The 16,202-nt window shown below is 34.7% G+C and overlaps 1 protein-coding gene across 2 annotated transcripts in view; it reads left to right on the forward strand.

Moving 5' to 3' along the window:
• Positions 1-16,202, forward strand: part of raph1a (Ras association (RalGDS/AF-6) and pleckstrin homology domains 1a) — an 88,882-nt gene that overhangs the window by 42,740 nt on the left and 29,940 nt on the right. For both annotated transcript variants that reach the window (XM_030124815.1, XM_030124816.1), the window contains 6 exons: positions 399-533; positions 2,845-2,953; positions 3,081-3,220; positions 5,158-5,394; positions 6,627-6,779; positions 8,856-9,029. In XM_030124815.1, the coding sequence (XP_029980675.1) occupies positions 399-533; positions 2,845-2,953; positions 3,081-3,220; positions 5,158-5,394; positions 6,627-6,779; positions 8,856-9,029 (948 nt within the window). Of the gene's footprint in view, positions 1-398; positions 534-2,844; positions 2,954-3,080; positions 3,221-5,157; positions 5,395-6,626; positions 6,780-8,855; positions 9,030-16,202 lie in introns of those variants that run through there.

A 16,202-nucleotide genomic window follows, 5' to 3' on the forward strand; every position in this document is an offset into this window, starting at 1 on the left:
TTGTTTTGTCTCTTTAATACTTGAATGTTTAATTCCTAATGACATTTTCTGATATGCATAGTTGTATTTTCTCCAGCTGTGAGCTTTCTCAGACTTTTATTGTCATTTTTTTTATTATTTGTTCAGATATTAGCAGGAAAGCTCTTGATAGTTTACTAGAAACCCACTTTAGGAGAAATTCTGTGACATACAGGCCAGTAATAAATGGGTGTTTATCTCAGTGTGCTGTGACCTTTGACCTTGTTGTTTTGATGGAGGTCCAGGACTTGGTCTTGTCGACTTTAAAGGAGCCACTAGATGGAGCTGAGAACACACACACACTTATACGATGTGTTTCACTGTATTTTTGCATGTAATTCTGACATTTTTTCTTTCTCCCTTTTCCTTTCTCACCTTAGATGGATCAGTTGTCAGATGAAGAGGTGGAGGTCAGGGAGGAAGAGGAAGAAGAAGAGGAGGACAGCGATAAAGAGGACCAGGATCTGGATAAGATGTTTGGAGCCTGGCTGGGAGAGCTGGACAAACTCACACAGGTACAAATGCCTTTAAGAGGAGGCTTTTATGTTTTTGTGATATCCTCCAGATTTAGTGCCTTGGATGACTTTAATTATGGCCAGATGAGTGTCTGTTATCTGTTCAAGGGTTGAGATCCTTGGATTTCACTGCAAAAAATGCCTTGCTAGAAATAAACCTAATATTCTTAAATCTGACCAAATTGGCTTATGTTGAGCAAAAAAATCTAACCAGTAGAGTAAGAAAAAAATTATTGGGTAGAATTCTTAAAAAAAGCAAAAAATCTATCAACTAAAAAACCACAATGTTCCTTAAAACTAGACAAAAATGCTAGAATTTTACCAAACAGTGCTTAGAACAAGAAATAAAATCACACTCATTTAACTCTGAAAATAAGAGTAATTGCTGTCATTTCTTCAGATTCTTAAACTGAGAAGTTGTTCAAGTGGTTTCAGTCTTAAAATAAGGAAAACAATCTGGATCCTTTCCTGGGATCATTTGCAAAATATTGCCATACCTTGTTACTAGTCAAATCCGACTTGATATTAGCTGTAAAATCTTACTAATAAAAATTTATATATATATATATATATATATATATATATATATATATATATATATATATTTTTTTTTTTTTTTTTTTTTTTTTTTTTTAATAAGAATATTTTTCTATTTAAAAATTTCTTCACAAGCTTTTTTTTCTATTTAAATGAAAAATAAGAGAAATGGTCCAGAAATAAGGCTTTTTTCACTTTCTTAGAAATCATTTTTGCAGTGTTGGGCTGATATTAACCATGACACTAGTAAGAACAGTGGTAATCACAGTCAAACTCCACCACAGGAGCTCATAACACATAAAAATAACAAAAGTAACCCCATAGTTCAGATAACTCCAAGGCTTAAACATTGAAAAATGTGTCTTCTCTTAAGTAAAATTATACATATTCATATAATTTTGGTTTGTAAGATTTAGACTTTAGAGAAAAAGCAAAACAACAGGTTTCTTTGGCATATAATGCATCTAGTCTTTTATCATTGTTTAATGACACATACATGTCCCTTTATTTGTGCAACAAATTTAGCAGAATGAAGATTTTCTTACATGAATGTACAGATATTTGTACAAAAGGTTTAAAATTCATCAATTGGTCACCTTAGGCCATAATAATGGATTGGATTAAATGTTCCACTTTCACAGTTTTGTTTCTAACTTATATATGTTGGTTAGGATATCAGTTAAATACTCAATAGACACTGATGAATGAAAAACAGTTTGATGGATCACAGGTCAGTATATAAGCCATGACATCCATTCCATACTTCAACAGCAACTGCACCAACAACAAGAAAATGTAAGGGTTATTTAGAGAGAAAACAGTCAACTGGAGTGTTATCTATCATGAAATGGTTTGGCCTGTCAGTTAAATCATACTGAAAATAAACAAGAATCAAGAATGAACTGGATCACAAGGTCGCAACTAGATAGAAGCACATTTGGCAAGTTATACAAGACAGATATTTCAAGTATTTCAACTAAGTGTTTGCAGAAAGTAAAAGAGCCAGGAGTTTGTAAAAGTGCTATATCTGCTGAGTATTTTTTGACTGAAATAAAGTAGAGAAAATAAAAATGGTTTTTGTACCAATATCTGTACAGTTATGTATTTATTTAGTTTGTTACGTATAAACAAGGGAACATGCATATGTCTTGCAAAACTGGTAAAAGACTGTGTTTGCAAACTTTAGTCAGACGCTGTAAACTCTTTTTCCTGAAGTAATCATTCACATACTTACTATTGAGGATTCAGCAGTCATTGGTGTTTTAACCAACCACTGAGTTACTGTAAGCACTTCCTCTGGTTTGGAGTTTTCACCCTGTTTTGACCCCATCAGTGACAGGTGTACTTAATGGTTGTATATCACTAAAAGCATCATTATGGACATTATCTGAACATGTTTTCAGACATTACTTTTTCTCAATGTCAACAAAACACATTACACAAGCTCCTGCAGGTGGACGAACCAAACACACTCAAAATAATCCTAAACATGATGCAGATCCATTTAATAATATATTTCATATTGTCAAAACACAAGTCCAGCTTAGTGAAAAATGCACGTTTCTGTATAATTCAGTATATAAATCCTTCAGTTCAACCCAATATATCTTTTACTTCCAGAATAATGGAGCAGTTTGTGCATAGTTTGACTGTTTCTATAGCTCAGGCTTTTATAAACACAGGAAAACCCTGAACTTCTGCTTCACTGTAATATAAATATATATTCGCATGTTTCAGTCAATACTACATGATTTTGTGTCTCTCTGCCTTTCAGAGTCTGGATGATGGTCGCCCAGAGCAGCCCCCTCAGCAGAAAGCTCCACTCAGACAGGAGACCAACATGGCCAACTTCTCCTACAGATTCTCCATTTACAACATCAACGGTCAGACACACCAACTCATCTGTTCTATTTCTACTGTATATCTAATCCACTAAGGTGTCTCACAGAGCTTACATAGACCCTCCTCAGAGTGTCTCCTCCTGATACGTTTTCATTCATCTGTCTGCAGAGGCGTTGAATCAGGGGGAGAACGTGGATCTCGACGCTCTCATGGCTGATCTGTGCTCCATCGAGCAGGAACTCAGCACCATCAACACCAAACCCAACAGTTCTGGCAGCATGGCTCGCCTGGGGTTGACTGACACAAAGGTACAAACATGCACATGTCTCTGCAGTATGTAGTTTAGAGCCAGTAATTAGGTAAAATAATCATGTTTTTTTTTACCTTGATTCAAAGGGGAGGCGGGTGGTATTGTTTTTGAATCGGTTTGTTTGTTTGTTAACACTCTAACAGCAAAACTATTGGTTGAATTCATACCAAATTGGGTTTATAGATTGCCAGTGGCCCAGAATAGATGTCATTACATTTTGGAAAAAATAAGTAAAAGTTTCAATTTATCATGAATTAAAAAAAAAAAAAAAAAATTCCCCATTTACTTATGATGGGCAAAATTTCAAATGTCTGTAGCTGCAAAACTATTGGTTGAATTCATACCAAATTGGGTTTAGAAATTGCCAGTGACCCAGAATAGATTTTGGGAAAATGTAGGTCAAAGTTTAAATTTTTTATGAATTTTAAAAATCTTTTTCTTCTCTCATTTACTTATAATGGGCGAAATTTCACATCTCTATAAAAACATCAATTTTGTTTCAATTTACTTCAAACTTGGCACATATATTGAGGCAACTGATGTGCTGACATCAGCACATGCATTGACATGATGACATCAGCTGGATCAACACCAAAATAACCTACAATACATGTGAAGGGTGGGGTTTGTTGTGTTTTTTTGTTTGTTTTGGGGTTTTTTTTGGTGCAAGTAAAATCCAAGAAAGGTCTAGTCTTTTAGCAGCAAAAATTAGTAAGGGATTGATAGTCTGTTAATGTGTGTGAGAAAAATTATTGAAATGTTCCCCAAAGAAAACCAGAAAAAGATTTGTCTCTTTCATCCATTATAAAAGATGTACCCCAGTATATAGGGGGTGATGAAACCAGCCTAAGCTGAACACCCATGATCTCTGATCCCTCTAATCGCACCACATGAAAAGCTGTTATTAATCTATCGCTGATAAAAACCACTTTGAGCTTAGGATCACTGGGACCAACCTTTGTCAAGCAGCATGAGATATAGTCACAGATACATACAAAAACTAAATGTGAAGACAAAGACCCTGCACTGTCACACAAAATTACACCTGAAAAACTTCTTTTCTTTCTTTTAAGTGTAGTGAAAACAAGTGGCAACTACACAAAGTGGTAGATGCTTTTTCACTTATGCTTTTTTTTCTTTGGACCTAAATGGCAAGAAAATTTGCTGATGGAATGAAACTGACCAGACAAAACATGAAGCGTTTGTGCCCAAAGTATCTACAATAAAATACAAGTCAAAGCCATTTTAATATTTCAGTTTCCTCATTTAATTTTTTTTTTTCCTTTATGTCCTACCTTTTTCTTTATTGAGGCTGTACATTAAAACTGCAGGAGCTGAAATCAAGAAAAAAACACAAGATTTTAAAAATACATACCTGCCTAAATATAAGACTAAATATATATAGATGACCTGACACCGTTTCATTTCACTGTGGAGAACAGACACCACTTTCTCGGGCTTCTGTGTTGAGCCATTTAAAGTCATTAGATCTGTGATCATCAATTATAGTAAATCACATATTTAACCCCTCACCTGCAGAAACAGTCCACAGGGGTTTGGCAGGATTCTTTATCCCTTTCAGACTTCTTGAATTATTATATGATGAACTGTCATGCAGAATCAAACATGCCAAAAACATACCAAGCATAGCAATTAACCTTAATATTTAGAATGGGTTTTTTTGTACGTACAATGTAATGTGTGTGGGTCTATGCTTAAGCTGTAATTTGTCGTTTTTATCAATAGTTCTCTCTGAAAAAGAAATTACAAGGTGGGAGAAAGCTCCAAAGACATGAGTAAATGTGTAAAGGATGGCAAAAATATGTGATTGATTACATTGTTTCTGATTATTGTTGTTCTCTCCCACAGACCCCTGTTAATGAAGCGTCATCATCTTCTCCCCAGTCAGACTAAATTCTGTTTGTGTGTGTCCAGGTCCGTCAGAAGCCTCCTGCAGGACGCAGTAGCAGGCAGCAGCCAGCAGGGGGCGGCAGTGGTGGCAGCAGTAGTAACAGTGTTAGTGGTGGGGGGGGCAGCAGCGGGGCGAGCAGTAGCAGCAGCAGCACCAGGGCATCACCAGCGGGCACCATCAGATCTGCCCCAGGGCATCATGGGAGACCGGCACTGGCTTCTAACTTCAGCCTGGATGATATCACAGCTCAGCTTGAGAAGGTGTGTGGAATTTATTAGAATATGAACATCAAGCCAAGTTGTCCACGTTTTTAACTCCAAAACTTTCCTCTCATTCTCTGTTTAGGTCACTTATAGTCATGAGTTGTTCTTTTCTGTTCATGTTATGACACTAATATAGTCAAACCATAACAATAGTCTGTCTGTGCATTTGCAATACATGTATTTTTGACTGTCCCCCGAGTTCTGACAGACTTTGGAAAAACAGCATTTTCCTACCATGCAACATAGTCATGGAATAATCTTCAAAAAACTGTAAAACTACATATACATTCATTTCTGTTAATGATTTTAAAACTATCATGGAGAATACAGTGAAAGAGGTATGTCACTGTTTTTCTTGATGCCGTTATGGTTAAATAGTTATTGTGTTTTATAGTTCATTGTGTATCATGTATGTGTTTTGTATTGTTTGGAGTTTGTGTGGCTGCTACCTTGGCCAGGTCTCCCTTGCAAAAGAGATTTGTAATCTCAGTGGGATTTCCTGGCTGAATAAAGGTAACAAAAACAAAAAAAGATTTAATGCATTTTATTTCATGTAAAAATTAATTTCTGTTTTCAGCTTTGTAAACAGATCTCACATAAAACAAACTTAACACGCACATCTTGCAACACCTATTACTGAAACGTATGAAGAAATGACTCATTGACAACTAACAACATAAGTGAATGGAAGTTTTCAGTATGTGATGTGACGTGATCAGTAAAAGAACTTTAAAAGCTTAACAGCTATTTGATTCAGAAAACAGAACTACACTGAAAAACACTGTTAGACTATACTATCCAACACTGTAAGTAGGTCAGGGAGAACTGGCAGCAGAGCTTCATGCTGGAAGTTAAAGAAGAGGGCTTTTTTATGTTGTTTTTTTTTTTCAACAAAACAACTCTGTGTAAAATATGCAGCCCTTGAGATATGTTTTTTTTTTTTTATGCCTTTTGAGTAGAAAACTCTCTGGTGAATGGTAAAGATGATGCTGTAACAGGAAGTGAACTATTCTGCTATCAATAAGCTTTTTTTCATTCAGTTCATATTTATAACAACTGTTTCACAACAGCTTTCATCCAAATAGAAAATGATGTACACATGCCAGTATCTTCCAAGTCTAACCAAGGTTTAACTCTTTCTATTATAATGTGAAAACCTGCTTAAATCATCAGTTTGTCTAAAATGACATATTTTCTCATCTTTTTCCTCCTTCTTCATGGTCCTCCAGGCATCTCTCAGTATGGATGAAGCTGCACGCCAGACGTCCTCTCACTCTCTAAGCTCCGCCTCCTCCTATACATCAGCCACGATGCGTCGGCCCGGTTCCTCCGGCCGCCAGCATCGGCGTACAGGATCAGTCGGCACAGTCAGCGAACATGAGGTGAAGCTTCTAAGGTTATGATTATGTGCATCGGTGTCAAAGGGACGTTACTGAACAGAGGCAAACTGCTGTCCTGCAACCAAAAAATAAATCATAATTAAAGAATTATGCCTTTGATTATGGAAATCTTTGATGTTTACTAAAGTATTTCTGTTTATTTATTGAGGCTCAAATGTCATGGCTGTAAAATCATCACTTTTATGTCACAGCAAGCAATTGTGAGGCAAATAGCTTTGAGCAAGACTGTTTCAATAGTGGCAATTTTAAGTTGAGGTTGTGTAAGTTTTCTAACTGAAAGACACTAGTCATCACAAAACACACAAAAAAAGTTGGAAAAGACAACATTTCTGAAAAAAAAACATCCTTTTGCCACTCTCTCTTCTCTGTCCAAATGAAAAGATGAATATAAAGATAACCTGGGAACACGTCGAGCCAATATGGTAAAGTTAAGCTACTTTTCCAAGCTTCCATATTAAGACACAGGCTAGAATAGTAGAGTTGTGTCTGTGGAAATCCTAACAGTGATCAGTAATTATGTTGGAAAACACCCATGGTTTGCCAAAGTCTGCATCCCAGGGTAGATTTTCTAAAGCTAAGAGAGGCGGAAAAAAGTCTTGTTTCATGTTAAGGCCATTCGAGTTATATTATGCCGAAAAGTAGTAATTTTTTTGTCAAGTGGTGGTAAAGCACTGCAGCGTTAAATGCAGAAAATGGATAGTCTGTGGTGGTAACTTATCACTATACTATCCACTCAACATTCAGCCATAAGAGTGAGAAACTGAAGCCTACATGTGACTGAAACATAGGAATTGGCTAAAATTAGTCTCTCAAATGACAACTTTTTCTTTAGTTAAAAGCATCATGGTATACAAAGAAAACATATTTTTAAAAAAAAGTCATCAAAAACAATGGTCATGCAATCAAGTACTAACTCCTGTGTGTATCATGTGACTAAAACAGACAGAAAAGAAAACATGGAATCTCTAAAAGCACTGTCTTTGTCAGTACAATGCCATAGATATTGATGTAAGAACTCAAGTGATTTTGGTTATTATCAAGGAAACATGGAAAATGTCTGGATATCAGCTCTGAAATTAAACTCTTATGAGCTATTTTTGTTGTTATTATATTTGTCCAAACAAATGTACCTTTAGTTGTACCAGGCATTAAAATGAACAAGAAATTGAACAAAACAAGGGGTGATCTAATAATTTTTTCCATGACTGTAGAAGGATCTTAGTAAACTTCTTAGATTTGTGTACTTCAATCCCTTTTAAATGTGTTTGTTAATGTTGTAACAGGTCAGTAGAATGTTTCATTCATACAGTCCATGTTTGTAATAAATGTGATTGACAATTTCAACAGCATTGCCTCTTTGCACTGCAAAAATCAAAATCTTACCAAGTGTATTTTTCTCATCTCCAGTCAAAATATCTCATCACACTTAAAATAAGACATAATCACCTAAAGAGTAACTTTTCAGTGAGATATAAGAACTTATTTTTAAACAACAGATCTTGAAAATCTTATGTCAAGAAATCTTACTAAGATAATTTTCACTTGTTCCATTGGCAGATTTTTTTTGCTTGAATTAAGCAAAAAAAAAAAAAAAAATCTGCCAATGGAACAAGTGAAAATTATCTTGGTATGATTTCTTGAAGTAAGATTTTCAAGTGTTTTAAGTGTGATGAGATATTTTGACTAGAAATGAGAAAAATACACTTGGTAAGTTTTAGATTTTTGATTCTTATTTTTAGACAATACATCTTGAAAATCTTATTTCAAGAAATCTTATGAAGATACTTTTCATTTGTTCCATTGGCAGATTTTTTTTTGCTTAATTCAAGATTTTTTTGCTTAATTCAAGCAAAAAAATCTGCCAATGGAACAAGTGAAAATTATCTGAAAATAAATTCTTATATCTCACTTACAAGTTACTCTTTAGGTGATTATGTCTTATTTAAATGTGATGAGATATTTTGACTGGAAATGAGAAAAACACACTTGGTTAGATTTAGATTTTTGTAGTGCTGTTTCCTCAAAATGACGACTTCTGTTCCTGTTGTACTCTTTCAGGTGCGTTCAGTCGTCCATTCTTCGCGTTCCTCCGTCACCTCAGCGTCCGGCGTCTCTGTGAACTCCGCCTCCTCCATGGACTCCCTGGACAGCGTTCTTCGCTCCAATGAATCGGACGGTCAGCTCTCTGTGGTTCCTCCTCCGATAGAAGGGGCGACTCAGAGCAGTACAGAGGTAGGGCCTCAACGACAGAATGAGCAAATAATTAAACAACAAACCTATACTGAATGACGTTAAAAAGATGTACACACAGCGAATGTCGTACTTTTCACCAGACATTTCCGTCAGTGCTAATTTGATTATTCAGGCTTGAAACTGCAGCGCTGGTGGAGTTTTGATTCAATCCACGTCATTGCTACCAACACCTGTCCACTGACTGGGATTATGCTCATTTTTCCAAGCAGATTACAGAATGAAGAGATTATACGCTTCAGCCGTTAATTGCATTTAAAATACATGGAGAAATTAATACACACACGTATGAATGGGAATGTATGAACTGCTTCAGCTAAAGGATTCACATCTTCGAGGCAGCATATGGAAACATACAAGTTCATCACAATAGACGCTGATTGACCTCTGATGGTAATGCACTGCAGACTCTTATTAAAGCACCTTTAAAACCCATTATTTATTTCTGATGGTTTTATAGTATTATTATAGTAATGCTATTTTCTCTCCATGCACATTAAGGACAGCATTCTCAATGTCGTTGCACATGTCCAATGACAACAAAGACATTCCTTCATTCATTTATTTATTCATAAAACTGCATCATTATGATACAAGAACAACTTTTGTCATCACTAAAAGCAAACGTTTTCAACGAGCAAAACACTTTTTAAGCAATAGACCTTGTTTTCTGGTTAAATGAACTAAAGGCAAAACATTATTGAAAAATACTCATTCTTTACTAAAACTGTTTGCTGTATACAATTACAGAGAAGCTCATCCACAGTTAATATATTACAAGAAGTAAACAGGTTTCATGTTGAGCTTTTAAGCCAGAAAGATCTGCAGGGGAATATTTTCAGTTTTGGAGTTTAAAAATTATCACAATTTTCTTTTTTTTTTTTTTTTTTGGACACCTTTTATTTAGAAACATTTTAGTTTTATAAATCAAGGACATGAAAGTGAAGTCTGTGGATGATAATTATAACATCATGCATATAACATTAAATTACTACTGTCACCGTTTGTAAAGACTGTCCATTTTCTCCAGCACCTTTTTCCCAGCTCCTCCTGGAACCACAGGGTGATAGTCATGTGTTCCATCAGTCTAATGTTTTCTACAATAGAAATAAAAAGGCCCATTGTGGGTGGATCCTTCTGTAGCCAACATTTTGTTATGGCTTTTTTAGCGGTTGTCAACAGAATCTTTAGGAGGTGAACATCGTCTGAATCCAGTTCATCTGGGAAGTAACCAAGATATAATAATATAAAAGAGCAGCTGATGTTAAAGCCCAGTGTTTTCCATATTACTTTGGTAACCTCCAACTAGGGGTGTGTATTGGCAAGAATCTGGCAATACAATACAAATCACAGTACTAGGATCACGATACAATATATCACATATCATGATACTGTTGAAAAGGAAATTTTTTATTGGTTTTGTTTCTTTTTTAAAAGATTATTTCATTAAGAATTTAATTACACCAGAAACATGCACAAATACTAAACACATTTTGATTTGATCACAACAGGATCTAATGCTATATCACAAAATTTTCCTCTGTTAAAACTTAAATTCTGTTTTACAGACATTACAGTTTAAGATCCTGCTCAAATGTTCATTTTCTATTTGTTCATAACTAACATCATAACATTATTTTTGTGCAATTCCACCAAAGGAAATAACATCTGCCCCTCTCAGACAGTAAAAAGTGCTTTTAGGATGCTTCAAATAACCATTATTTAATAAAACAGTGTTAAATAATAATAAATAAGATATAAACAATAAAGAAAACCAAAAGTAAACCTCCGCCATATCTGCATTTGAATAAATACCTAAAAATATCGATACAGTATCTTGAAATGAAATATATTATAAATATATTGCAAAACCGATATTTTCTTACACCCCTGCCTCTAACCAGAAGGGCTGAATGAGTGGGCACAACCAAAAAATGTGCCCATGATCTGCTGTAGAATCTCCACACTCTCTCCAAAACTGGGCAGAAACAGCACTGAATTTTGACTTTTGTTTAACTTTTCACGATGTTCAGAAAACCTCAGTTAAAGGAATTAATAGGTTATGTCGTCCAGTCCGATCTGAACCAAAGCTCTAGACTGGTTTTTGCATAGTTTTAGCTTTTGCTCCTGCAGTTGTTTGTACAGCTATGCCTTTTTCTGCCATTCTTGGCTGTATAGAACTGACAGTTTCTACTGCTTCAGGCTATGTCCTTGCTTTTTTAAGATCAAGCCATCACGTTTTGTTGTACGTGAATACAATGAAAAAAACATTGTGGCCATGACCTTCCATGAGTCATATACAAAGTCAGATTTGGCAGCTGGTATTATGCAGTGTGTAGGTGAACAGCGAATGGGTTAAAACTAAACAAAAGGAGTCTTTTATAATCATTTGGGGTGTTTTTCTCCATTCTTTGCCTAAATAAAACTCAGAGACCAGCCTGTCCACTGATACAGTAATAATACCTACCTTAAATAATAGACCTCAGTGACATACAGGGTGGGGAAGCAAAATTTACAATGAACATTTAGTTGTTTTTTCTCAGCAGGCACTACGTCAGTTGTTTTGAAACCAAACATATATTGATGTCATAATCATACCTAACACTATTATCCATACCTTTTCAGAAACTTTTGCCCATATGAGTAATCAGGAAAGCAAACGTCAAAGAGTGTGTGATTTGCTGAATGCACTCGTCACACCAAAGGAGATTTCAAAAATAGTTGGAGTGTCCATAAAGACTGTTTATAATGTAAAGAAGAGAATGACTATGAGCAAAACTATTACGAGAAAGTCTGGAAGATACTATTAAAGAAGAATGGGAGAAGTTGTCACCCGAATATTTGAGGAACACTTGCGCAAGTTTCAGGAAGCGTGTGAAGGCAGTTATTGAGAAAGAAGGAGGACACATAGAATAAAACCATTTTCTATTATGTCAATTTTCTTGTGGCAAATAAATTCTCATGACTTTCAATAAACTAATTGGTCATACACTGTCTTTCAATCCCTGCCTCAAAATATTGTAAATTTTGCTTCCCCACCCTGTAGATGTCCTGTTGATGCAGTAAGACTCTATGTTATTGCTCCAATTCATCCAGTATATTCACTTGCACAACAGCAAATCTGACAAGGAGAAACCAACAATGGAGAGAAAGTGAGTGAAGCACTGGAAGAAAGATGCAAGAGTGAGGAGTGAGTGAATGAATAAATTAGAATAATGAGATAAGAGGACAGAGTGAGTCAGCAAATGACTGTAGACGATAAAGACCAAGAGGAAAGGGAAGGAGAGGGAGTATGGTTCAGACGAGTGTAAAGAGGTCTGTAGAGGACAAATACTAATAAAAGGAAGGCCAAGGAAAGTAGAAAAAGAAAAGGAAAGATGTCTGTGGTGTTTTTGCCCAGAGTGAAGTCCAGCTCTTGGGACTTCATTGGTCCTTTTCTTTTTTACATGCTTCCTCTGAGTATCTATTATAATATGGTAGAAAAAGTAAATCACCATTAAACTATCGGCTTATGAGACTTAGTCTGCCCTCCCTGGAGAATTAAAGAATAAATGATTATGTAACCTCTGTGACGTCAAACACACAAAATATTGTTAATGTGAATGAACAAAATTAAAACCTGTCCACCACATTTATTTTTAGGACTAAAGCCTAAAGATTAGACTGGAAAAACATGGACATACAGCATCTAGGTGCTTCTATGAAACTGGGTTCATTTTAGTATCTGTCACTTTGCTAGCTTTTTAAACCCAATAATAAAAGAGAAATTTAGACATATTTACCTCCAGAATGTACCTAATGATGACCTCAGATAAATGCAAAAAAATTATACTCTTGCTCTGTGCCATCCCAAAATTAATGAATGTTTAATAAAATATTGGGGCCAAAAATAGGACCAAATTTGGGACATGAAAAACTACCTAGGTGTCAGTGCATTTGATCTGGAAAACATGGCTTGAAATGGTGTTATATACCATTATAAATAAAGATACTGTGTTAAATTTGACGATCCGAGTGGTTTTTCTAATCCAAACATGCAGGTTTTTCATAAATCGTCAGTCTCATTCCAGGTTTTGCGTGTAGCCCATCGTGTCCACTGGTGTTACATGCAGAACCTGCCCATTTAAACACATATAAATCACAAATGATTTTGCAACAGCAGTCATTTTTGTGAAACACTCTGCCTTGCATAATTAATTCAATTACCAAAATGTATCTGTGGGAGAATAATGAGATATTTTTAAAAAAATGTAGCGCATAATTTTCATGTCCTTTTGACCGTGTTACATACAGATTTTTGTATGAAATATAATACAATAATGGTAATGTAAAATAATATAAAATAATCAATAATGTAATAATAATAATAATATAAAAATAATGTAAAATAATATAAAATGTGTTTTATCTGACAGTTTCTCTTTTATCTCAGTAAATATTCATTTTTAAAATAGACCCAAAGTGCTTCCAAACTTGCTTCATAACATTAGTCTACATCTGGTTAGATTTTTTTTAGCCCCCATATCCTGTTCTTAGGGACCAGTTTAATAGAAGCACCCATCTTCCTACCAGCAGCTATGATATATGGATTTACTGGTTGTATACATCAGTGTAGATAACTTGGCAAAGACAGGAAAGGAAAGAGTAAAAATATATAGTCGCAGAAATTATTATAAAGACCATCGAAAGTCATCAAAAACAATGGTTATGCAATCAAGTACTAACTCCTGTGTGTGTCATGTGACTAAAACAGACAGAAAAGAAAACATGGAATGCCTAAAAGCACTGTTTTTGGCAGTACAATGCCATAGATATCGATGTAAAACTCAAGTGATTTTGGTTATTATCAAGAAAACATGGAAAATGGCTAGATATCAGCGCTGAAATTAAACTCTTATGAGCTATTTTTGTTGTTATCATAATATTTGTCCAAACAAATGTACTTTTAGTTGTACCAGGCATTAAAATGAACAAGAAACTGAAGAACAAAAGGGGTGGTCTAATAATTTTTTCTGCAGCTGTATCTATTACAAACTATAGGCCAGGTTTTCTCATCTAATGGATGCCTGCGTAAGCTTGCACTTGAGGTAAAACACCATGACAGTATCATGAGCTAACGTGACTTCCAGGCCTATTATAAATAAAACATTGCCCTTTTTCATAGCAGCAAATAGCATGTTAGGACACAGCCAGAAGGATGTACTGTGCATATCATAACATAACATAAAGGCAAAATACATATAGTGGAATATGAATGTAGTGCAGTGCATTAGTTAGACTTAAAACTAATACTCACCACAATCCTCACCACAGCACTACAAAGATCCATGTATGCAGCGTATAGCAGCTCTGTCTTGATGATTACTGAGGCCTTGAGGGGATCATGTACACAACAAACACACAAACACACACATAGATGAATGTGGTTGGTCAGATTCTCGCCAAAGGGAAAAGCTCCATTCACTGTAATCATGTGTGTTCATGTGTTTGGCCTAAATATTATTTTTAATCTGTGGTTATCAAGGGACGACTAATGCTTTCTATAAAACGGTTTCTAGTGATTGAAACACATGTACCCAAAGATTATAAACAGATAGTGTTGAACATGACGTACATATTTATCTAGATTTTTTTTGTCATCACAATTTCAACTTAAGATTGATTAGATGTTACATTTATGGCGACTGATATGGAATCTCACTACTTTGCCTCTTCTACTTAACAAAAAAGTGCTTATTTTGCTGCAAACTGAACATCAGTCTGCTCTGATATGGGGTTTTATAACACTCTCTGTCACAGATATGACATACAGTTGCAGAAAAAATTATTAGACCACCCCTTGTTTGCTTCAATTTCTTGTTCATTTTAATGCCTGTTATAACTAAAGGTACGTTTGTTTGGACAAATGTAATGATAACAACAAAAATAGCTCATAAGAGTTTAATTTCAGAGCTGATATCTAGACATTTTCCATGTTTTCTTGATAATAACCAAAATCACTTCGGTTCTTACATCAATATATCTACGGCATTGTACTGACAAAAACAATGCTTTTAGACATTCTATGTTTTCTTTTCTGTCTGTTTTAGTCACATGATACACACAGGAGTTAGTGCTTGATTGCATGACAACTGTTTTTGATGACTTTTGATGGTCTAATATTTTTTTTCTACAACTGTATCTGCGTTTGTGGAATTCACATCATGAGTAAAGATTATTTATTTAGTAAATAGTTGAGCAAATAAATCATTTATACAATTTTGTCTTATATTCCGCCACCCTGAAGTTTACATTGTATGTGTGTTTTATCCTCCACTCAGACAGTAAACCCTGAAGCAGCAGTGACTACAGATTGTACACTATTTTTGGGTTGTTTTTTTTTTTGGTTTAATTATTTAACCTTTATTTCTCAGAGTGATGTTAACAGATCTCCAGTCCACAGATGTTAAAGGGCAGGTCTACCTACACTGCAAAAATCAAAATCTTACCAAGTGTATTTTTCTCATTTCTAGTTAAAATATCTCATCACACTTGAAATAAGACATTATCACTTAAAGAGGAACTTTTCGGTGAGATATAAGAATGTATTTTTAGACAATACATCTGGAAAATTGTATTTCAAGAAATCTTACCAAGATATTTTTCATTAGTTCGTTTGAATTAATTAAAATTAAAGTTCCTGAATTACGCAAAAAAAACATGAATTAAAGCAAAAAAAATCCTGAATTAAGCAAAAAACAAATCTTGAATTAAGCAAAAAAATCTTGAATTAAGCAAAAAAAATCCTGAATTAAGCCAAAAAAAATCTTGAATTAAGCAAAAAAATCTCGAATTAAGCAAAAAAACAAAATCTACCAATGGAACAAGTGAAAATTATCTTGGTAAGATTTCTTGAAATAATATTTTCAAGATCTATTGTCTAAAAATAAGTTCTAATATCTCACTGAAAAGTTACTCTTTAGGTGATTATGTCTTATTTTAAGTGTGATGAGATATTTTGACTAGAAATGAGAAAAATACACTTGGTAAGATTTAGATTTTTGTGGTGTAGGACACCTATGGACATATTTTTGTTGCCTTATTTCTTTTTACTTCCTAAACATCACCATCATTCAGTGAGAGTTTTGTGTACAGTGCAATTTTGGTTTATGTGTC

The sequence above is a fragment of the Sphaeramia orbicularis genome, chromosome 21, assembly GCF_902148855.1.
Source record: "Sphaeramia orbicularis chromosome 21, fSphaOr1.1, whole genome shotgun sequence".
Lineage (NCBI taxonomy): Eukaryota > Metazoa > Chordata > Actinopteri > Kurtiformes > Apogonidae > Sphaeramia > Sphaeramia orbicularis.